Source organism: Grampus griseus (assembly GCF_964374135.1).
Source record: "Grampus griseus genome assembly, chromosome: 4".
In the NCBI taxonomy this organism is placed as follows: domain Eukaryota; kingdom Metazoa; phylum Chordata; class Mammalia; order Artiodactyla; family Delphinidae; genus Grampus; species Grampus griseus.
The window spans coordinates 72,844,872-72,870,500 of record NC_138997.1 but is presented as its reverse complement, the minus strand read 5'-3'; the positions used below and the strand labels follow the sequence as shown (position 1 = coordinate 72,870,500).

General features: G+C 36.4%; 1 protein-coding gene across 3 annotated transcripts; it reads left to right on the top strand.

Moving 5' to 3' along the window:
• Positions 1–1,992: 1,992 nt before the first annotated feature.
• On the top strand, positions 1,993–25,629 carry OCIAD1 (OCIA domain containing 1). Of its 3 annotated transcripts, none has more exons than XM_082652802.1 (9): positions 1,993–2,115; positions 3,636–3,698; positions 4,119–4,199; positions 8,687–8,740; positions 15,257–15,304; positions 16,795–16,930; positions 17,827–18,002; positions 22,266–22,418; positions 25,117–25,629. In XM_082652802.1, exons 2-9 carry the CDS (start codon positions 3,641–3,643, stop codon positions 25,152–25,154), a joined length of 744 nt encoding a protein of 247 aa, XP_082508928.1. In that variant the 5' UTR covers positions 1,993–2,115; positions 3,636–3,640; the 3' UTR covers positions 25,155–25,629. The 3 variants fall into 3 exon arrangements, with proteins under 3 accessions (XP_082508928.1, XP_082508926.1, XP_082508927.1); XM_082652800.1 differs by lacking the exon at positions 1,993–2,115 and adding an exon at positions 2,122–2,290; XM_082652801.1 differs by lacking the exon at positions 1,993–2,115 and adding an exon at positions 2,408–2,452.

Below are 25,629 nucleotides of genomic sequence, written 5' to 3'. Positions count from 1 at the left end.
TTGAAATGTTTAGAATCTTATTTTTTCCCCACAGAACCATACACTTTCTTCAAATGAAATCCAATTTTTCAGTTAACTTGATTGCTGAGAAATATGTGGGCAACAGAAAATATACTCATCAATTTCTACCATGTGCCAAGTGTTAGGCCTGGCTTAGTAAGTATAAAGAATATGACAAAATTGGATTCTGTACCCTTACAATCTAGTCAGAAAGCAAAGAGGATATTTTGCTTCAGCATAAAGCTCACTATGTCTTCTAATTTTCCTATTTTTGTTTCTTCTTTTATAAAAAATGTACTCAAATTCATTTAAGAAACATTTATTGATTTCATACTGTGTGCCAATCATTTTGATGCCAGACAGGCTCCTACTGTTATGGATCTTTCATTTTAGTGAGTGGGGAGAAAGAGAAAAAGAGAGAGAGAGAGAGAGAGAGAGAGAGATTAGACAAATAATTGTTTTAGAGCATAAATTCTATGAAAATAATAAATGGAGTAACATGGAGAGTGACTGGGGAGCTATTTTAATTGGGTGATCAGGGAAGGCCTCAGATGTGGTGACACCTGGTGCAACGACAGACAAGAAATCATGTGACCATTTGGAGGAACAGTGTTACAGAAGCAGGAACAGCCATTGCGAAGGCCCTGAGCCCAGAACCAGCTTATATGTCCCAGGAGAAAAATGAATATTAATTATTAATATTGATGATCTTATTTGGGATTATAACGATTTATAAGCCAAGGTCTCCGTCTGAAAGGAGCTCTGTGATAGAGACAGAAGTAAGCACAAAGATCGCAATACAGTGGCAGAACAACACTGCCTTGATAGAAGTATGTACAAAGTAAAGAGGTAGTAAGAAGAAGGAGTAATTAATTCTTAGGGTGTGTTTCAGGGAAGGCTTCACAAAGGAGGTAATGGAAAAACAGGATTCGAAATATCAATAGCATTGACAAGGCAGGAAGGATGGTTATGCCAGGAGCAACAGCACACAGGGAACTGTGAGTACAAAGGGCTGCAGGCTGCGTTTCTACAGTGAACACTAAAATAGAAGAAAGTGAGGCTCAAGAGGACAGAGGCCAAGCCATGAAAGGGCCTGATATTCTGTGCATGATGGGAGCTATCAAAAGGCGCTAAGGAAGCAACCACAGGATTGGATTTGTGTTTCAGATCCATCACCATAGGCTGTCTCTCTGAAATATGTCTGTGGGAGAATAAATTTGAGGCAGTGAAAAAGATGCAATGAGGCTGGTGACAGTGGGGCTCAGTAAGAGGTAAAGATATCGGAGAGGTTTTTCGTAGTTAATCAAACAAATGGATAGGGCCGACTGGTCACTGTTGAATGACCAATAACTTTGAGTATCTGGCTCACAGCAGGCACTCAACAAATATTTGTAGAATGAATGAATGGTGGCTGAGTGCGACAGCACGGTCTGACCAACAGAAGCCCGCAGCCCCGCACTCAAATACAAACACTTCCATTAATAGAGAACATTGAGCGCTAAAGCCTAGTTTAGGTGTGTTGCTTTAATCCTAACAAACCTATGAGGTAGGTCGTATTTCCATTTTCCAGATGAGAAAAACCTGAGGCTCAGAGAGAGCGATAACGTACCATGCCTGAGGTTTCTAGAACTAGGAAGAAGCTAGACTCAAAAGTCAGCCAGCCAGCCAAGTGCGCATGTTTAATAATTACTCGCTACTACTTAGCCTAGAGACTCAAATAAATGAACTACGTAAAGCCTAAAAGCAGAGAAAGCTAAGAAACGTCGCTCTCAACAAGCGGTTAAAGGGGGCTGCCAGCCGGTCACTGGAAGATCAAGGCAGCCCGTCCCAACTGCCTAAAGCCAAGCCTCCCCGGTGCAGGAAGGGTATGGGGGACGGGGGCGGGGGGTTCGGGTCCGCAGTGGGCGAACGCGTAGCCGCAGTGCAGCTCGTGAGCGCCGCCGGGAGGGGGGGAGGGTGGAGGAACAAACCGAAGAGGACGGCGAAGATTAACGCAGCTCTACGCAGATATTCCGAAGCTGTTCGCCTTTAGACTCCGCAAGGAGGTCTTGACGTCATTTCCTTCCGTAGGTCGCCAGTGCTTCCGGGTCGCGGTCATTTTGAGCCCGTATCTGGGTGAGTTCTAGGCGGTCGCGTTGTTGACCGCTCCCCACCCCCAACTCCGCTGCGGTCCTGCGCGTTTCCTGCACCCCCTTCCCTCCCCCTACCGACCCCTCTCGGGTCTCCTCTGGGCCTTCGGCCCCTGGTCGTCCGGGCTCGCCGCGCTGTGGCCCGCCGCTGTCGTCGGGAGGTGGGTGAGGTGACGCAGAAAGCCCCGTTCCGCCCCCCACCTACCCACTCACCACCTCTGCGCGGGCAGCCGCTCCCCTGCACCTTCCGCCATTTTCCCTCCTGCTAGGGTGGGCCGATCGCGATCCTTTGGGTCTCGGGCTCCTGGGTGCCTGTGACCAGGGTTGGTGAGGGAGCGTGTCTAGGGGGTGTGGATGGGAGAAATTCATGGTGACGGATGTGCGTAGGTGTTGCAGGTGGGAGACGCGGTGGGCGGGGGATGGGGTGCAGGAATCGACGGTCTCTTAATGCGGTTTTTTTCTTTGGGATTAGGAGATTAAAATGATGTTGTGTGAAGGGGTCTTGTCAACCCTAGCAGTCTCTCTGTTGGGAGAAGTAAGAGGTTTCCATTGTTTTCTTTTACGTTTGTTCTAGGGTATAAGTAGTTTATTAAGCAGTCTCCATCCATCCATGAATTCATTTGCCCTTTCTGATCTTGTTTCTTAGCGAAGGGATTGGCATGTAGGCCCTCAGTGATGAGTTATTGAGTAAGTGAATTGTGGAGGGGCCGCAGTTGCTATTCTCATCGCGTATGACGTTTCCTGTTTTCATTTACATTGTTTTTAAGATGGGAGTAAACACGATCCTGTGTGAACATTCTGTAAAATGCGTAGCTATCTAATCTATTGGTCTCTTAAGGTCGGACGCATGGGTTAAAAATAATGATAAATAAAGTGTATGTTCTTGAAATGCTATGCATTTTTTATATCTTGTATATTTTTATAGGTGTCTGTTTGGGGAGGGAGGAAAGTTTAGAGGCTACAGAATGTGCTGTTAGCTTCCCACCGCAGGGAGAACGATATGACGTCTTTGTTATTTCATTTTTTTGTAGTACTGCTTTGTAGAGGGGGTTTCCTGATGATAATTGCATTTCTAAAAATGGAAGCCCAGAAAAGACTTGGGATTTTTCTTCCTCTTTTTGGAGAATTATCCTAATCATTGGGCGTATATTTCTGAGAGAATCCAAATATAGGATAATGTGAAATAAACCAGCCTCCAGAAGAAATATATGTCTTTTTAAAAAATTGATAACCTTTTATCTTAACTTGATATAATCAGTTGATAAATACTTACAAGACATCTTTTCTTTTTCAGTTACAGGACCTAGTGACTAGTTCTAAAATAGTTAATAGGTTTGTGACTTTTTTATTTAGGCAGCTTTTTAGGTACTTCAGATGTAGAAGTACTTAGTAAATATTTGTTGATTGGTTGTCACGTAGACTAGTAATTTTACGATGCTATACCTTGATTTACTTTGGCCAATCTCAGTCGTTTCTAATACTTAACAAGAAATGTTTTCCATGCAGGAAAGATGAATGGAAGGGCTGATTTTGGAGAGCCGAATGCCGAAGTTCCAAGACCAATTCCCCGTAACTATCAATTAAGTATTTACAATTAGAAGCACTTTTCGTGTAGAGAAATTTTCACTGCCTTGAATAACAGTAGCCACGGGGCTGGCTTCAAGGGTGTGTGACCTGTGCAGTTATACAGGGACCCATTAATGATCTACTGTGGCATCTTTAAATTCTTAATAATTTGAACAGAGGGTCCCAAATTTTGATTTTGCACTGGACCCAGCTCATTTTGTAGGCAGTCCGGACTACATAGCCAGTAGAACAGTAGCACTAATTTTATGTTTGAAGTCAAAATTTGTTAAAAGTTTACAAGCCACTTATTCCATTTCTTCAGTAAAAAAAATGGTATACTTTGTTAATGTTTAGACTATGGTATTTTTAGACTTAGTTTTTCCATGGGTGTTCTAATGTTTGCCAATTTTCCTTGGTGAAAAGACATAGGGGCTGATTACATTCCAACAGAGGAAGAAAGAAGAGTCTTTGCAGAATGCAGTGATGAAAGCTTCTGGTTCAGATGTAAGTTAAATTTTCTAATCAACAAAATTTGACCTTTAGTACCTGAAATTATAATGATTTCACATAGAAAAAATGGGCAGACTTTTGGCATTAGTGTGATTATTGGTAAAAGGTTTGATTAAGGAAATAGAGTTGAACTCGTTTTATTTCTTTTGTTTAAAATTTTTAAATTGAATTGTAGTTGATACATGATAATATGTTAGTTTCAAGTGTACTATGTAGTGGTTTGACATTTGCATATATCATGAAATGATCAGAATTGTGTGCATCTTAAAGTAATAATTTCTAGAACTGTTTCCAAGACCCTGAAGTATTTTTGTTGGTAATAGTAATAGCATTTACTGAGTGTACATGGGTTATATAAAAATAACCCAATAAGGTTTATTACTATTACCCTTACTTTACAGATGAAGAAATTGAGGTTTAGAGATGTTAAAGGAGTTATCTAGTGTTCCACAGCTGGTAAGCAGTGGTGTCTGGACTTGAAGCCAGGTCTGTCTGAAACAGGCTTATTATTTTAACTCTTAAACTTTTAACCATTATACGATAAAAACTGGTTAGTTTCTGTTTTATCGTTGTGAAATGGTATTACACTACCAGCTTTTGATTTCTAACTAGAGACCATATACATGAGGATTTTATTTTTTAAATACAAAGATGTTGAAAGCAACACAAAACATAATTTTCCTTTTGAATAGAACCCTGTTGTTGCTTCATGAGGTCACTGCAGTCCTTTCAGGAAAGAAGGTAATTCTAACAAAAAAGCAGGATGTAGGGGGTGACAAGGATCAGTCACCTGGTATTTATGCATATAGTGTGTAAGGTACTAGTATTTATGCATATAGTGTGTAAGGTACTGGTATTTATGCATACAGTGTGTCAGCCTGGTATTTATGCATACAGTGTGTAAGGTACTGTGCTTGGAAGTCTTCGTCCTAAAGTAGTTTTATGATGTAGTTGAGACAAAGCTAACTCATGAAACACTAAGAAAGATTAAGTGCATACAGCAATAGGAATTTTAAAAAGAGATCAATTAATTGGAATCGATTTAGCTAAAAAAAAGCCTTTGTTAAACAAATGAGACTTAACAACTAATAGGACTTCAGGCAAATGAAGAATGGTGGAGGAGCATTTAGATGAAAGGGATAGTTAGCAAAGGCAGAGTCTACAATAACTTGATCTCTACTAGAGCCTTGAGGCTGAACGGATTGGAGCAGAGCTCTTTTGTCGGGGGTAGAAAATAAACATAATAGCAAGGAGTTAAAAGTTTGATTCATTATATATTGTAGGTTCTTAGGCCAAGGAGATGATATGTAAATTTTTAAAGGAACATTAGTTAGCAGTGTGCAGAATGGGTTAGAAGGATGAAAAGGAGTACAACTAGTTGTATCTGCCCAAACATAAAGATAATGAAAGAATCTACATAAAAGGCTTAGTTTAATGTGTATTGTATGTAACAGTAGTTCTCCACCTCTGGAATTGCTGAGAAGGTGTATGAATTCATATTTGTTTCATGCATCTTTTATTTTGTGAATATTTCATACATGTGTGCTACTGGTTTCCGAATGAGACAGTGTAGTGACTTATAAGGGCATAGACTCTGAGGCCTGACTCTCTGGATTCAAATTATAGCTCCATCACATATTAGCTGTGAGATTTTGGAGAAGTTCTTGATGTCTGTATGCCTCAGTTTCCTTATCTGTTAAATGGGGATAATATTAACCTATCTCATGGGATTAATTAATTCAATTTAACTTATTTTAAGTGTTAAGCTATTAAATGGATGTTAGTGCTTTTGTGATCAATGGAGTAAAAGTTTCAATTGAAAACAATTATGAGTTTAGAGAAGCATTTTGCTAGTGTAAGAGAAGAGTTAAAGGAATTTTAGGGGTCCTTGTGTTGGATATGAGTGGAGCCATGGTCATAATATAAAGTAGCATTTGGTCAGCAGTGTTATTGATTTGCCTAAAGAAACATTATTTAATAGACTCTGGAATGGGAGTCATTGTACAGTGGAAAAGGCCACTGACTTGGGAGTTAGAAGACTTGGATTTTGATCTAAGCTCTACCACAAACTAACCATCTGTGTTGCTTTGAGCAAGTGACTTGTTTTTTCTGGATATCAGTTTACTCTGATTAGGATGAAGACTAGATAATCTCTGAAGTCTCTTTGAATTTTGCCATTCTCTTTTTCTGTGACAGAATATATGAGTTGGAAAGAGACCTTAGTTCTAATCCATTACCCTTTATAACATGAAGTTAAGAGATTTATGCAAAGACATAGTGGTGAATGGCAGAACTAGTACTTGAATCTCCTTAACCAGACTATTACTCTTTGCGTTGTGCCATCTTGACCTAAGAAGTGAAATGGGGAAAATATTGTCCATTGTAGAGATGGCCAACGAACTCATTGCCTTTTACCTTTATATGATTCTTCAGTTCTTCATGTTGCAGTCCTTGAACCAGGCTGAAGGAGAAAAATGATTGCAAATTGTACTGATGCTATAATTTTAAAAGATTATCCTTTGAAAAACCTTAATTAATGGTATATGAAGGCATTTTAACCAACTTACATTAGATCATTCTTCTAGCAAAGGTAAAATCTGTTAGTATGTAATAGAGCAGGGATTTAAACCTTAGGGTTTCTGCGAATTGTGTCTGATGGCAAAGCTAATGCCCTGTTCTCGAGTTATGGATTTTAATCGTGAATATTAATAATTCAAATGCTTAATGATTTTGGTTCTTAAATTGCCCACGTACAGTCTAGACCAGGGATGAGCAAACTATGGCCCAAGGGCCAAATCTGTTTGTATATGGCTATGAGCTAAGAATGGTTTTTACATTTTTAAATATTGAAAAAAATCAAAAGAAGATTTCATTACATGTGAAATTCCTATTTTTGCATCCATAAGTAAAGTTTTATTGGAACACAGCTGTGTTCATTTGTTTATGGATTGTCTCAGTGCTTTTGCTTTAAAATGAGTAGTTGGGACAAAGACTGTGTGGCCGACAAAACCTAAAATATTTACCACGTGGCTCTTTACAGAGCATTTCCCAACCCCTAGTCTGAAACTGCACTCTCCAGTGTGGCAGCCACATGTAGCTATTTCAGTTTAATACAATTTACAACAGAAGGGATACAAAGGAAAATCAGCAAAGGGAAAGGAGTGTGGGTGAAATCCAGAGGAGACCAGGCACAAGCTTCTAAGAGTCCTCTCCCAGTGGTGTCATACAGAAAGAACGTGCTAAATTTCTCCAGTTGCATGTTGTAGTAACACATGTGAAGTGTTACCTACCAAGGATTCTCATTAGAGACTTGGCACCCACGGTTTTTATCGGGGTCTCGCCACATGGGCACCCTCGGCCTAGCAGGTAACAAAATTCCAGACTTCCAGAAGGAAAGGAAGTGTTCAGTATGAACTGTACTTGTACAAGCAGTTTGAACAGAGTGAGCCACTTATCATTCAGGTAAAGATTTATATCAGTTTACCAGTTAAGCTCCCAAATATAAGCTAAGGACCAACCTTGAAAGCAGGCCTTTGTAAGGAAAGCAGTTTTAGAGCTGTTACGTTAAATCTTTCCTGCACACTACCTGACTGGAAAACACAGATATAGACTGCACTCATCGTCAAAGAAAATTCTGTTGGGCACTGTGGGTGTAGAAGACTGATTTCTTAAATTATGAGCCCCTTTGAGATTATGATGAGAGCTTTGGATTTTTCACTCTGGGTTAATATGCATATATATGTCATATTTTCATTTAGTTTCACAGATTTCACTGGTTTAGGAGAAAGAGCATTAGTATTTAAAATATATGCTTTCTAATTCTTGCCCCAATCACCATATGATTTTGGGCAAATAATATGTCTTGTGTATCGGTTCACTCAGTGTAATAAAACTTGAGATCTAGTATCAGACATAATTCTTTGGAATCTGGAATCTGTCATTGAAGTGGCTGTGTGGCCTTGAGCAAATTACTTAACATCTCTAAGCTTCAGTTTCCTTATCTGTAATAATAGTAATAATAATAATAATAATACCCATTTTATAGAGATGTGGTAAAAATTAATGATAATGTACCAAAAGCACTTAGCATGGTACATGGAATTGAGCAGTTTGTAATATGCCTCTTGCTTCCCTCATCATTAATGCTTTCCCCTGTTAACTCTGGAAGTAACTTTTGGTCACTATTTCTATGTTGTTTTAATTGATGGTATTAGTGAATGGCTTTTTTAGATCCTAAATCTGGGTGGCTCTTAAATTATACTGTTTAATAATTTGTCATATTTTCTTAAATTTAAAATATGTTTTATATTTCCCTGAGTATATACAGTACAGCTTTGAAAAGTGGAGAAATCTCTTAAAGATCTTAATTTTGCAACATAACTTCGTAACTGGTTTTACTGATATACATTTATCTATCCTAATGAACTCAGACAAAATCTTTTCCTTTTGTTGGTGTTGACAAACTTTTTTTCCCCTTATAGCTGTACCTTTGGCTGCAACAAGTATGTTGATTACTCAAGGATTGATTAGTAAAGGTAAATATTTTAAACTTTGATTTTGTTTAGCACTTTGGATACCATCGTGTTTTTATGTGTTATTTTCCTGATCTTTAGATAAAGGACATATGGTAATGTATCATATTAAAAATTATCACTAAAAAATTACTACAACATCAGAAGAGTTGTCTCCATGAACCCAGACTACATATCAAATTTGAGGATTTGATGTCCATTAACTGTAGCACTGTAGCAACATTAACACTATAAGCAAGAAAGTAACTAAAAGCCAGTGGTAGTTTACAGGAAGGCAGAGAGACAAACCTGGTCTAGGTAGACCATCCATACAACTTATCACCTAGGAGCTTATAAGAAATGCAGATTCATGGGCCCCATCTCCGACCTATTGAATCAGAGTCTTTGAGTTAGAGCTCCAGCTGATTCTTGTGTACCAGTTTAAAGACTAGGAGTTCCGTAGCTCCCTCAACCAGCTTTGTCTTATAATAATGGGGGGAGTGAGGGTCCGTCCTTGTCCAAAATTCTATTGGTTTAAATAGTGAAGTTGAGTTTGGGTATTAAATGTATCAGTCTCTACATCTTTAAATTTAGTAGTCTAAGCAGTAGAAATATTCATTACATTTATTTTGTAATAAATAAGTTACAAATTTATGGGAATTAGAAGGTATTCCAGAAAAGGATGGTTACCTTAGGATGGCCTTTATATATTCTAGAAAACTGTTCTTTAAATTAACTAGCTCCTCCTAAAATGTTACTAAGATAGGAAGTTTTAGCCTTTTCATATTAGCAGTATGAAGTACTTAGAGAGTAGTATTGACACAACTAGTTGAGAAAAAGTAGTTTTGGAGGGAAATAGAAGGATTTTTTGAGGTAAAATTTTGTTTTTGTTTGGAGAATTCCCAAAGAACCTCATTACAATGTGCTACCATGACAGGAATTTTAAAAAGGCAAACAAATCAAGATATATACTCTTATTTGTAATGTACTCTTACTTGTCTTTTAGGACTAGCTTGTTTTATAGACTAGAATTGTTTCTATAGTGTGAAACAGACATTTTATTACTTTTGTTTAAAAAAAGTTCTTTTCTTTTAAAAAAAGATTACTTTTTTTTTTTAAAATTTTTTTGACTGCGTCGGGTCTTCGTTGCTGCATGCGGCTTTCTCTAGCTGCGGCGAGCGGGGGCTACTCTTCGTTGTGGTGCACAGGCCTCTCGTTGCTGTGGCTTCTTTTGTTGCAGAACATGGGCTCTAGACGTGCGGGCTCAGTAGTTGTGGCACGTGGACTTCAGTAGTGTGGCTCACGGGCTCTAGAGCGCGGGTTCAGTAGTTGTGGCACACGGGCTTAGTTGCTCTACAGCATGTGGGATCTTCCCGGACCAGGGCTCGAACCTGTGTCCCCTGCATTGGCAGGCGGATTCTTAACCACTGTGCCACCAGGGGAGTCCCTAGTCACATTACTTTTAAGGAAAAACTTAGGACTGGAGAAATTATAGTGTCTGTTATTGTACTGCCCATTTTATTTATCTTAGTCTTGTCAGTCATTAATGATTGGAGCTAGACCTGGGGGCGGGGGTGGATTATACAAAAGAAATTAAGAGCTGCTAGTGATTCATGTGAGGAAACAATGTGAATGCAATGTTGAAGCAAATGGAGAATATAATTTAAATATTTAATAAGCTTCTAAGTTTTGCGGTAGAGACTCCAAGAGCTGTAGGTTTTCAAAGAAGATCTCTGCAGAGGTACTGTAATGAAGGAAAATTTCTTGAAAGAAGTGGGTTTTGAAGATGGGCAGGATTTAGATTAAAAGAGATGGAAAAATATCTCAGGAAGGAGGGACCTGGTTATCAGAAGAATAAGCATGACTATTTGGGTGGGCAGTCAGGAGACTGACATGGCTAGAGTGGCAGAGTCACGCAGGGAGGAATGAAAACGTATAGCTAAGGTAGAACCAGGAGAAATGGTAATTTTGAAAAGGTTACAAAGAAGAGAAAATTTTGGAACTTTGGGGATTACATAGAGTAGGAGACTTTGGACAGCTTGAAGGTAAGGCAGAAGCAGTAAAAATTGGAAGGGTCAGATTGTACCTACTCACTTAGATCTTATATCTTCAACAATAAAATCATACCATTGCTGGGTTTTTTCCCTAGTTTGGGAATGCCTTGCTCCTACATGTAGCTAGTTATACACATAACCAATCCAGAGAAATTCCCTTTTTCTAGTTACACACACATCTTTTTTTTTTTTTTTTGAGTACATCTTTATTGGAGTATAACTGCTTCACATGAATCCTCCTGAAAATATCAGGACCTAGTACTGAGGTGACAGATTATTCTGTCAACAGCCAAAATCCTCTTGGACTCCTAGTCACCATCTGGTGATTATTTGACTTGACATCAATGGTGATCTCTGCCTCTGATTTCATTTGCAAAAGTCATGCCATGAACAACAACAGTGATAAACATCTTTCTCTGTAATTGTTCATAGTGGCTGAGCCTGGAGCCTTTCAGTGGAATTTATAATCCATTTTTTGGGAGGGATAAACTGTTGAAAATGACTTAACCTGATGTGTGGAATAACATTTTCTATACAGCGTGTCACATGTTACCTTTATATTTTTATTAGGGTTGTTTTGTTGTTGGGGTGTTGATACTTTGAGTAAAAACACAGAAAAGAATATTGAGTCATATGTCACTCATGTAACTATCTCCCAGAATTAAGGGCTTTCAGTATTGTTGAAACTGTACTGGGTTCTTGTGTTTTGGGGGGTGAGGTGTTTTAATTAAGAAGTCAATCTCAAAAAAAAAATAAAATTGAGAGAGACTTTAGAAAAGGAGTTCAGAATCCACCAAAACAATTTGCATTTAATCAAAACGCCTAACATTTTGTGTATGATTTTATCCACAGGGTCATACTCTACATAGTCTTAGCTATTCCCACTCTACTCATTCCTTTTCTGTCAAAACATTTAAACATGCTCAGGTCATTTCTAACTTGAGAACATAAAAAAGAAAAATTTTCTTTTATATCCCTTTACAGTTGCTCCTGCATTTGAAGCCAGACTTCATGAATGAGCACTTCACTTTTTAAAAAAATTTTATTTATTTTATTTATTTATTTTTGGCTGTGTTGGGTCTTCGTTGCTGCGTGCGGGCTTTCTCTAGTTGCGGGGCTACTCTTCATTGCGGTGCACGGGCTTCTCATTGCAGTGGCTTCTCGTTGCGGAGCACGGGCTCTAGGGCTTGCGGGCTCTAGAGCGCAGGCTCAGTGTGACACATGGCCTTAGTTGCTCCGAGGCATGTGGGATCTTCCCGGACTAGGGATTGAACCCACGTCCCCTGCATTGGCAGGCAGATTCTTAACCACTGTGCCACCAGGGAAGTCCTGAGCACTTCACTTTTTATTTCCTTCAGCCCACTGCAGTCTGTGTCATAGATTGTGCATGTAGTCTGACATGTACTAAAACTCTTACCAGTACAACCTCTTTGTTGCTTAAATTCAATGGATAGTTTTTGTTCTTGACCATTATACAATTTTAACCAATCCTTAAAATGTTCTCTTCCCATGGCTTCCATTACAGCACATTCTTCTGGTTTTTCTCCTGTCTCAGGCAACTTCTCCATTTTTTTCATATGTTTTTTGAGTGTCTGATAAGCACTATACACTGTTTTTGGTATATAGCACTAAAAGACAAAAACCCACGACCTCTTGGTACTTACATTGTAGTCTGGGTTTTCTTCCTTCACTTGTGTTGTTCTTCAGAGTTTTACTTTGCCTTTGAGTTTTTAGTCTATTTAGTATCCAGCAATAATATGGGCTTCGGTGACCATTTATTGCTCTAAATCCCCATCATTATCTCTAACCTAGATAATCTGCTCCAGAATCATATTCTGCATATCTCCACATGGATGGCCCTCCTACAGGCTCCTCAGATTGAACTCAAGTTCAATCCCAAACTGAATTCACTTCTCCATAAATTAATTCCTCCATTTTCCCTATGTCTGAATGGCAATACTCTCCATCCAGGAAACTGAGACATTATTTTTCATTTCTATCCTTTACCTGCTTTGTCCAACGAATGTCCATTCTCTAGTATAGCTCTTAAATATTTCTGTAAACTGTCTCCATCTGCACTCCCGTTGTAGTTAATGCAACCATTTGTTGCCAAGAGTATTACATTAGTTTCAATAAATGTATTTGCCTCCATCCTTGCTACTTCCCTTTAGAATATGGGCTGTCTCTGGCACCTGACAGGGCATAGTGCACCTAGTAGACACTCACATACAGGAATACCTCATTTTATTGAGCTTCACAGATACTGTATTTTTTTACAAATTGAAGGTTTGTGACAACTTTCATTGAGCAAGTCTTATCGACACCATTTTTCCAAGAGCATCTCTTCACTTCTGTGTCTCTGTGTCACATTTTGGTATATCTTGCAACATTTCAAACTTTTTCATTATATTTGTCATGGTGATCTGTAATCAGTGACCTTTGATGTTACTATTGCAAAAAGATTACAGCTTGTTGAAGGCTTAGATGATGGTTAGCGTTTATAAACACAAAGTATTTTTTAATTAAGGTATGTACATTGTTTTAGAGACAGTGCTATTGCACATTAAATAGTACAGTGTAAACATAAATTTTATATGCACTGGGAAACCCAAAAATTTATGTGATTGCTGTATTGTAATATTTGCTTTATTGCAGTGGTTCTGGGACTCAACCTGCAATATCTTCGACTTATGTCTGTATTTGAGTGGATGAATAGCAACCATCACACCATATTCTTTTTGTCTTCATTCACTCTCTAGACTGTAAACTCTGAGGGTAAAGAGAGTGTCTTGTTTACTGTTATATTCCTGCTTCCTAGGGTGTAGTGCCTGTGTGTTGTAAGTGGTCTGTAGCTATTTGGTGACAGAATAAAGGAACGACTTTTTTGTATAAATGTAGATATTGTTACCATCCTCCCTTTTCTTCTCATCATCTCCGTTCATTTATACAATGAAGGAACTGAGGCTAACAGCATAAATCTGTTGTCTATTTTTATATAAAATTAAATCATAAAATTATATATACATGATGACAATCTTTTGTGTACCTTCTTTCAACATGGTGAGATTCATCCAGTAGTATGCTAAAACTGGCTTGTACCAGCTCCAGAGAGCTGATTATTAAAATTTCAGGAACTTGGCAAGCGAATTTTTAAACCATTGCTAGCTTGAAATTGGTCATGGGGCAGGTATATCATCACAGAAATCGACTAACATTACAAATCAGGGCCTTTTATTTGGAGAGCTGGTTTACCAGCACATCACTGGATTCATCCACATTGTTGCATGTAGTTGTAAATTATATATTCTCATTGCATACAGTTTTCTGCTGTGTGAATATGTCATAGCAGTTTATCCATCCTTTTGTATGTTGATCGATAGTGTAGTTTCTAGTTTTGATACATATTTCCCTCATACAGATATGTGGTTGACCCAGCACTATATTTTGAAGACTAATTTTTGTTCACTGCAGTGCAGTGTTACCTCTGTCATAAATCAAGTGACTGTGTGTGTGTGGGTCTGTTTCTAGACTCTTCTGATTTTGATTAGTTTATCTGTTCTTGTACTTATAACACACTGCCTTAATTACTATAGTTTTATCATAGATATTGGTATCTGGTGGTACTCAGTTCTCCGTTATGTTCTTCAATATTGCCTTGGTTTTTCTTGACCCTTTGTGTTTCCACATGAATTTTATAATAAGCTTTTCAATTTGGGGAAACACTTTCTTTGATTTTAATTGGGATTGTATTGAATTTATAGGTGAGTTTGTGGAGAATTACCATCTTTACAATATTTAATCTTTCAGTTCATGAACATGGTGTGTTTCTCCATTTACTTGGCTTTCATTTCTCTCAGTAAATTTTGTAGTTTTCAAGATCTTTCATGTTTTTCATTAGATTTTTTCCTGGGGCTTTGATGTTTTTTGGTGCTATAATAAATTGTAGTTTTTAAAATATTGGGGGTTTTGTTTGTTCCCGGTATATAGCGGATTTTTTCATTTTTGTTTTTATTTTATTTTGTATATTAACCTTGTATCAAGTGATCTTGCTAAATTCACCTATTCTAATAGATTAGTCTTTTGATTTCTTCATATTTCTCTTGATGTTGAATTCTCTTTTAAATAGCTTCAGACTTCTTTGGTGTTATGGAAAGAGCTAATGTTATCAGATGTTTAAAGATCATCTGCACTGATCTTTCCTTGTATCTTTGTGGGTCGCTCAAAGCTGCTGAGAAATAGATACATCTTACTTTATACTGCACTGCTAAACTTATTGCTACTTTTGTCTCACATTATGAAAGACCAGATAATGACTAGCAGAAGTAGTTTCTTTGTATTTTTTAACCATAATTTCTGTGCCATTCTCTTATATACTCTTAGCATAAACTTGGCATAAAGCTTTTCTTTTACCTCAGTAAAAGATAAAACATCTTAATTATGTAAATGGAACAGTGTTACTCAGAAATATTTACTGTTTTATCTTTAGGAATCCTTTCAAGTCATCCCAAATATGGTTCCATCCCTAAACTTATATGTAAGTATGAACAATACTAGTTCTCTTAGCTTTTCTACCTAAGTAAAATAACTAGCTTTTATCAAATGTTTTGTGTTACTAATAACAGTTATTTGGTTATTTGTTTTGACAAATCATTTTTTTTTGATATCAAGTATTCTTTTATTTGTAATGTATTTTTTTTTTTTACATCTTTATTGGAGTATAACAAATCATTTTGTTTAAGCTTTTCATCAAATGGACTACTTGGGCATTTTATTGTTAGAATTAAAAATCATGAGCTACTTGAAAGAGGCTTTTTTTCTCTTTTTATAATGCAATAGAACTATTTTAAATTATTTTGTTAAATAATTATATCTTTATTATATTAAAGATATAATAATTTAAATTATGTAATTAAAGATATAAAATTTGAAAGTAAGTTCTCTTGGTCTGTGAGGAAGGAAAGTTGTCCAGCTATTCTGATTAATCAAAATAAAGTGTATTTTAAAATAAAGCATAATTTTTAAAAACCTCTTTAATTTACAATCAGTAAATAAACATAACTTACATTTATAAGCATAGCTTCTTTACATTTTATAATATGGTTGATAGAAGAGATACTAAATTGCCCTGAAAAAGAGTACCTGAGACTTTCTGTGAATCTTTCCAGGGTAGTCTCTATTAAATAAAGATGCAACAATAGCCATATTTAGGTACACTTCATAATATATTATTTTAAGGCATTTGTTGCACCTGATTTAAAAAATAATCTTATGAAATTAGCTGGGCAAATGGTGTGATTCCCATTTTATAAGGAATGAAATGGCCTAAATCCTTGTGACCAGGCTAGAACTGTATTGTTTTGATTCTTCATTCCATTATACTGTTACCACATTTTTCCTATCTGTATTAATAAAGTAATTAGTAAAGTAGAATTTATCTTACAGCAGCTTTATTTTAACTTATTTTATTTTGTGAAAGTGAATTATATCTACCGAATCTTTTTGTGAACTCTGAATGTGATTTAATATGGTACTTTTTCCATTATTTCAGGAAATCCCAGTTTTTCCACACCAAAGACATATTTAGAACCATATATTTTTAAAATTTATTTATTTATTTATTTATTTATTTATTTTTGGCTGTGTTGGGTCTTCGTTTCTGTGCGAGGGCTTTCTCTAGTTGCGGCAAGTGGGGGCCACTCTTCATCGTGGTGCACGGGCCTCTTACTATCATGGCCTCTCTTGTTGCAGAGCACAGGCTCCAGACACGCAGGCTCAGTAGTTGTGGCGCATGGGCTCCAGACGCGCAGGCTCAGTAGTGTGGTGCACGGGCCTAGTTGCTCTATGGCATGTGGGATCCTCCCAGACCAGGGCTCGAACCCGTGGCCCCTGCATTGGCAGGCAGATTGTCAACCACTGCACCACTAGGGAAGCCCAAGAACCACATTTTTTAAAATGTTCTTTTAGAAAAGGTTTTTGTCTAAAGAGGCATATTGAGTTACACTTTTTGTTTATTTTTACTAAAAGTTGCTTGCATCATGGGATACTTTGCTGGAAAACTTTCCTATGTGAAAACTTGCCAAGAGAAGTTCAAGAATCTTGAGAATTCCCCTCTTGGAGAGGCTTTACGATCAGGACAGACACGACGATCTTCACCAACTGGGTAGGCCATTCAGATCTTATTAAAGGTTTTTCATTTTAGATAAAAAATTATAACTAGATATTGCCGTAATTGAGGGCATGAAACATGGCCTAACTGAAGGAACATTTGAAACTTGTCATTTTGCTGCAAGCTAAAGCTAATTTTGTTTTCAAAAGTAGAACAAGATTTGTTTACTTTTGTTTTAAGTATAGAGTTGCATTATACTGCGAGTTCATGTCCCAGAATGAGAGATTTTAATTTGTCAAACACGTTTGGTTACTATATTTGACTTTTTTTTTGAATTCCCAAATATTATCAATCCCATCTCTTAACAGATTTCAGCTTTGGAATCCTTCTGTTGTTTACAATTGTAGGGAAATTGTGTAAGTATAGATAAATGAATCTGTCTGTCTTGATAGGTAGGTAAATAAATAATAAGGTGGTTAAGTAGATTTGGTAGATTGTCCTATCATAAATGGCAAGCAGCATAAGTCCCATGAAAGCTAGTATTACTTACATCTACTTCAGCAAAATAGTGTTTATATGGACTGCTACCTGTGGAAGTAACTTCCCAATTAATGTGGGAAATGGACATATTTTTTGATCTGAAGTACTTTTTCTTTCCAAGAACTTTAAACACATTACAATGATGTCTAAAGCCTAATAATTAGAAAATTGGATATATATCTTCTCTTCTCTATAGTAAGAGTGACAATTTTTAAGTTGTTTAAGTGGATCAGAAGATATTTTTAATGTTTTTGTGGCAGAAACAGACTTTATTTTACTGTTTTAAATAACTATGTTAAAATTATATGATTCCTTTAGAAAATGACTAGTTCTCATACCTTAACACACTTCTTTAAATAAGGTATAGACAATAACCCGTGTTTTTTATACAGTATGATTTTCTTTTACAGGTACTATTCTCAGAAGCCAAAATATGACTCAAACGTGAGTGGTCATTCATCTTTTGTGACATCCCCAGAAGCAGACAACATAGAAAGAGAGGTGCTTCCTCGTTATGAGCCAATTCCATTCAGTGCTTCTATGAATGAATCTACTCCCACTGGTATTACTGATCATATTGCCCAAGGTAGAAACTTCTCTTGAAATGAATTTCAGCATTTTATGGTCCAACGTATGTATAAACTTTATTTGACGACCTTTTCTGCTGGATATCACCTATATGTTCCACCATCAGCCTAAACTCAGCATGTTTGTTTGCTCTGTTGTTCATTTGAATTCATTCTCCCTTCACTCAACATTTTTTGAGGTCTAATAGGTATCAGGCACTCTGCTAGGTATGGAAATAAAGATGAATAAGACCTAGTTCTTGGCCCTGAGAAACTCTTTGTCTGCTAGAACATATAGAAATATAAGAATAAATTATTAATATGTTCCATTAATTGAAAATACTAACCGTGTTTAGTGAAATAGCAAAGAAGAAATGATAAACTGTGCCACAGAGAGGCTTTAAAAATGTTACACTTGGTAGTGTGGTCTTAAAGGCCACTTTAGCTTCTTTGTAATATGAGAAAAATAATAATTACCTGCTTTACAGAACTGTTGTCAAGTGAGAAAATCCATGTGAAAGTGCTTTGTGAAGTTTGTGTAAATACTAGTTTTGAAGATCACATAATGTTAAGTGAAACCTTTGGATTAAGGCCTGGATATGAATTACTGACATTTGCTAGCTATTGTAACTCTAGGCAAGTAACTTGTAATTTGTGATCCCTGCCGTTTCTTAATCTCTTGAATGGAGATGATAATACCCTTAAAGAACTTTGGGAGTGAGATGAAATACAGAAATCAGAAGTAATGCCTGGAAAGTAGTAGGCTCTCAACAAATGTTTGCTAGCTTGCTTGCTTTCTTGCTTCCTTCCTTCCTTGCTTTCTTCAGTCTAATTTGCAGTGAAAGATGAATTAAAAACAGAAAACACAAGATTACAGTTCCTTACCTAAAATCCAAAATGCTTTTTAAAAAACCAGGTTTTTAAATAATTAAATTAGTGATAAAAATCTGACCTGAGGGCTTCCCTGGTGGCGCAGTGGTTGGGAGTCCACCTGCCGATGCGGGGGACACGGGTTCGTGCCCCGGTCTGGGAGGATCCCACATGCCGCGGAGCAGCTGGGCCCGTGAGCCATGGCCGCTGGGCCTGCGCGTCCGGAGCCTGTGCTCCGCAACGGGAGAGGCCACAACAGTGAGAGGCCCGCGTACTGCAAAAATAAATAAATAAAAATTAAAAAAAAAAAAAAAAAAAAAATCTGACCTGAACTCATTTTAAGCCCTGACGTAAACTGATATAACTCTATTGATAATGTTTATTTATCTTAGTACAATTTTTTTCTAGATTTTGTTGTAGAAATACTGTGTTTGCTTATTCATTGCTACTTCAATGGACATTAAGTAATAAGGGATATATATGGTAATGTTTTTCTAAAATCTGAGAAACACTGAATTTTGAAGTATTTCTGACCCTGAGGGTTTGGAGAAGGGATTGTCGACCTCATAGAGTATTTGAAAACGTGTGCTTTGAAATAAGTACAATCAACCAGTAACTATGGGGAATAAACAAGGTTAAAGGAACATTTGGGTCTTCGTTTCTTTTGTTGAAGACAGGAGAGATTTGATTCTATATGTAGGTTAAAAGGAGGGAGGGGATATAGTGGAAAGAGAGGCATTGGTTATAGGTCAAATAAGGTTCCAAATGATGTGGAAAGTGTTCTAGGTAGGTCAGGGTATAAAGTAGCCATTAGCTATAAGAGGCTGTTTAATTAAAATCAAATCAAATTGAAAATTCATCAGTTCCTCAGTTGCTTTGGCAGCATTTCAATTGCTCAGTAGCCGTATGTGCTAATGGCTACTGTGTTGGACTGTGCAGATATAGATATAGAATATTCTCATCATTATAGAAAATTGTATTGGACAGTGCTGCTTTTAGAGCAAGAGTCCAGGTTGGTGAGGGGGGTATTAACTGAAGAGACAGGAGAGAATGGAAGTTAAGAAAATTAGAGATTCTTAAGTGGATGAAAGTTGTTGATAGTCTCTTAATCCTCAACTAACTTTTTTTTTTTCCTGAATGGTTGGAAACAAAGACATCTGATTAGTCAGAAAGGGAAGGAGGTAGGCAGCTTAGGAAGAATGGTTAAAGACATTATTTTATCTCCAGAGTCAGCTGTCCTTGTCCCTCACTGCATCTCCCGTTTCCCCAGTCTCCCAAGTTCAAATCCATTCTACTTCTATTCTAGCCAGGCACCAACTCTTTCCTTGCTATGTCTTGCATCCTTCCTTGCATTTCCATTAGAAAATTTCATTCCACATTACATAATTTCTTTGCCAAATGAAAACAGACAAAAAGGCCTTTGGTATCTGCCCACAGACTACAGCAAGGCCCAAATTCTAATATATTTTAAGTCCTTCACTGCAGCCATCCATCCATCCATGCTCTGCTACTCTGACCCCCCCTTGTTTAACTCAAGATTGCCGCTCTTAGTTCCCCACATGGGCCCACAGTGGCCTCCTTTGCTTTGCCCCAGCTGCAGTCCTCCCTTAACCAGGACATCCTCATTTTTTGTTTGTCCTGTTTGTCCTCTGCTTTCTCTTACCAGGAATTGAAAGAGTTATTAATCTTTCAAAGCAGAAAGCATTCTTTCATAGTTGCTATGAGACTGTAGGTAGTGTGTTACAGTTAGATTTAAATCAACACTTTTTTACATTTTCCTGTTCCTTCCAGCTCTTTACAGTAAATCATGCTCCCTACACAATGCAAGATATTTTCATTTGGCTTTTATAAGTGGAAAAAATTCTCCCTAATCTTCTATCTAATTTATGTTTTCATTATTTGTCACAGAATTTCAGAACAATGAAATATTTTTCTTTTTGGTAAGGAAAAGTATTAGACCTGGAAGGAACTTTAGTGATAGATCATCTAGTTCAAACTTCCATATTTCACAATTGAGAAAATGAAGACTCAAAGAAGTTTAGTGATTTGCCCAAGGACATTCATTAAATGTCGGCAGAGTGGGAATGAGAACCTAGAATTCCTCACTACTAATCTAGTATATACTGTTCCCTTCAGAATTTAAAAAATATCATTTATGGTGAAGGGAAATGAGTTAAATAATTACTTATTACTAATGAAATGCAAAGTGCTTTTAAACCCGGTATACAGTTTTAATACTTTTCTTTTTTAGCAAGAAAAATATGGTTTTCAACCATGCTATATAATATTAGAACTAATTAGAAATTTAAATCCTCTCTGCTTTGTATCAGTGCAAGTGTATTTTGTAGTAAAAGATTGTAGTTGAATGCATTCAGTGTATAGTTATGTTGCTTTGAAAATTGTGATTATTCACTGGGATCTTACCATTGAGTTGCACAATAGTACCACTTACAAAAAATTCATATGGTTATATTATTAAAATTATAGGCACAATTTCTGTCTCATTAAAAACCTCTGAAAAATATTACTTTTGGAGTGGTCTGTTAGATTTTGTAAGTTAAGTAGTTCACTGAATGTTATGTTAGCATTAGTTAATTTCTTTAAAAATGTTTATATGGCCTTCCTTGCTGACTATTTTATAAACTATGTTCAATATTTGGTCCTGTCAACCAGTATTAAGAATAACCATTTCCTTATTTTTATATCAGTGTTTGGCTCTTTGATAATACATAATCATACTTTGATTTTCTTTGGGAGAGAGAAAGAATAAATGCTGGTTCTCCAGGTAAAAGTTGCCACTTTTTTCTGCCTCAGTATTGCATCCATTAGACCTGAATATGAAAATGATGTATACTCTGATTAAAGGCTATGTAATATTTTCAATAGCTATTTTCAAGTGTTTTTATTTAAATATAAAGAGGGTAAGGTAAATATCTTTTTAATAACTGGAGTTGTTTGCATATATGGACTCTGGATACAGGAACATTTAACTATGGAAATATTACTAAATAAAATCTATACTATGTCAAGTTTTGTTCAGTTGTCACTAGTAGAAAGTATTTCTCTTTACTTATATAAGCTGTATGAATAACTTCCCAGTTTAGAACACTGGCATTTTAATGAGTGAATTGTGCTGGTTTATATTATATCCATTCTTCTTCTGGCCATGGTTAGTTTTAAATTTTTTTTATATTTTAAATTTTAGAAATAACGGCTTCAAAGTATAAGAGGAAATAGATTTCAGTTTTGTAATTACCTTGGGGAAAATACAGTACCTTTGGAATGCTGGTAATAATTTGATCCTTTGTTTTACTTTATTTTTTTTGTAAGTAAGGAGCATATTTGTAAAATTTAGCTGCTTTTGGATTTATTCCATCCTTTTATCACCATTTATTAACTGTTTGTTGTTTTAGGACCTGATCCCAACATTGAAGAAAGTCCTAAAAGAAAAAATATAACATATGAGGAATTAAGGAATAAGAACAGAGAGTCATATGAAGTTACTTTAACACATAAGACTGACCCCTCAGTCAGGCCTATGCAGGAAAGAATGCCAAAAAAAGAAGGTATGATAGTCTAGTCTGAATCACTTTACGCTTTAGGATTGGAAACTGCAGCATTAGTTAAAAACTTTAATTATACTAACGTGTGATTTAATGCCTCAAGCAATTAACCAAAATAACATTTTTTTTTTTTAGAGAATAGCTACTTACCAGTTATTAGGTCTTCCTTTTTTCAAGTGTTCCAAAGGCCATTTTGTGTTAGAAAATAATGAAGTCCAAATAGTAGTATAACTTAAGACGGTAAGACTAGTTTTGTAATACAGTGTAGAAATTATACAAACATTTGACTATTTTCCCTTATGAGAAGCCACCCTGGGAACTGATATCATTTTTCAAATGATGCATCTATTGCATAAAACCAGACCTGGTGACCTAGTGGCTGTAATGCCACTCTGGCAGAACCACAGAGTCCTGATTGAGTAATGAAATGATTTTCTTATATCATATCTGTGAAGTCAAGATAGAGTTATATGCCTTACAAACCAGCTTTTAGGGCATTTCCAAAAAATGAGTTTGACTTTTTTTAACAGTACTTTTACTCTATAATTAATTAATATATACAGATTTTTTAAATGACAGTTTCTTTTAAGTCCTTTTTGAACAGCTGTGCATTACCCAAAGTAAATTTTCTGATACCAAAAACGTACCGCTAACAGAAGAGGTCATTTTTGAATAGGGGTTTGAAGCTGTTTCAATATAGAATTTTATGATGTCTTTCTTGAGGAATTTTAGAAGATGTGTCATTGTTTAAAGGTTTTCTATTTACTACTTTAAAAATCAAAGGAGGGAATAGGTCCCTGGTACCTTCTTGAGACAGTATGCCACAGAGGATGCAAAAATAAATAAAAATCCTTAGTATTTTTTATTACGATCGTTCCTTTAGAGCCAGTTTTATTTCTGATTGTTAGTAGTTGTTTCATTTAGAAATCTGTTTTATAACAGTGATCCACCTCTGTCATGTTATTGTTGTTTTTTACACCTTTAAAATAGATTTGTAATCAATGATATTTGTTAATGTTTGTCATAAAAAATTTAATGTAGGGCTTCCCTGGTGGCGCAGTGGTTGAGAGTCCGCCTGCCGATGCAGGGGACACGGGTTCGTGCCCCAGTCCGGGAAGATCCCACATGCCGCGGAGCGGCTGGGCCCGTGGGCCATGGCCGCTGGGCCTGCGCGTCCAGAGCCTGTGCTCCGCAGCGGGAGAGGCCCCAACAGTGAGAGGCCCGCGTACCGCAAGAAAAAAAAAAAAATTAATGTAAACCTTATGCATTCAGTGGTCATTACTCTGTAATATGTAAAGACTTACCAGTACTCTGTTCTGCTAATTAATTTGAGGATTTAGACTGTAAGCTCCATGAGGGCAGGCAGTTAGTTTTCTCATTTTTGTAACCATTTCTATTGTATGTCAAGACTAAGAAAAGGGAATATTGTAGATGTGTGGCATTCGTTGAATTTGGACATTTGTGGTTTTGGCTGTGAACAGTCTTAAAGTTCTGTTACGTGACACAGTAAAGTGAAAGAATTTTTTTCTTTGTAAAAAGAAAGTTGATTTTTTTTGGCACTTTATATAATTTAAAGAAAAAACAGTTATGAAACACTTTGTGATTTTTCTAGGATGTTCTGTTTTAGAATCTAGACAAATTTGACAGTACAATGTAGATTCACTATGTCAGAAAGTGTCACTTAAAAGTTTTCAGTTTATGTGGATTATATTTATTGGTATTTACCTAATTAGAAATTATGGCAGAAATTTTAAATACCTAAGCACATTTTCAATTAGCTGTCAGAGCAGTGATGTCACTACACATCATGTAGCTTCATGAGAATTCTGCCAGAAGCTCTGCCTTATACACATGAGGGAAGGAAAGCAAGGGGAAAAGGCAGAATATGAGGGGAAAGTTCATATAACGTCTTGGTATAATAACGAAATACTTTTGACTTCATAGACTTACTGAAAGAGTCTTGGGGAAGGGGTCCCTAGTTATATTTTGATAACTGCTTCTTCACATTGTTATGAATACTTCTGAAGAGGTATAATTCACAGGTGAAGGCTATGTAGAAGAGAAGCTAAAAGTAAGAGTAGAAAAGACAGAAAAACATGTTTGAAAATATAATTTCTTATAAAATACAAGAATATTGGAGAGCATTTCCTTCTTGTACTGGTATTTCAGCTCCTAGGAGAGATTAAATTAATCAAATCTGACCATTTCTATTACTATATTTTTGTGAAGAACAACATTCAAATGTTTATCATTGTTGTTACTTTTCATTTGCTGGTAACTTTTTTGTATGTGCTATAATGTATACCACACTCACTTAGGCGGTAAAGTTGTAAAGGCACCCAGGCTTTGGACCTAAACATAACTGTGTCCAAACTTCGGTTCTACCTGTTTGATTAAGCTTGTACCTTGGGCAAGTTACTAATCTGTTTTCCTTAGAATGGGGATTGTGTTTTCTTTATAAGGTTGTTATGCAGATCTAATACTTATGTAAAGGTCTTGATACAGTGCATTAGAATTTATGTCTAACCTCCAGTTCACAAAAGTCTAGCCAGCCCCCTTTTATAATTACAGTTTGACTCTCATGTGCATTTTTTCAAATCAGAGAGAAACATAACTTTAAATCATAATAATAGCAAACATAAAATAGTGCCTTTTACTTATTACTATTTGGAATCATCAATTATTTGTGCTTTTTTCCTAGTCAAAGTAAACAAATATGGAGATACTTGGGATGAGTGAAAAATTGCATCATTGGACCTACTGAAGGAGTTTCAATATCCAGCTTCATCTAGGTGGTCATGAACATCTGCATGCTTTGAGCTTAGCAGCAGTCTTCATAAACACATTTAAAACTAGAACCTGGGTTTTTGTGGTTTGGCTTATGAAGATGATGTCTTAAAAACTTACATTTTAGTGTTCATATTGTGTGAATGTATTCATTTGGGGGAACTCTTTGAATGATGGTAGTATACCATGATTGTACACAGTTTGTGAAATTGTATTAACAGGGCAAGGATGCTCTGTTATAAAACTATCCAGAGAGTGTAATGCTCTAGAATCACTGTATCTGGAAATAAATGAAATCTGCATGTTGAATGGGGGGGGCGAGCAAACATAATTTTAAGTGTTAAACTTTACATCAGAAATTATTAAAAAGCCTTACTCCAGTGTTTGCTGTATTCTCTTTATGGTAAATAAAATATAAAGGAACATG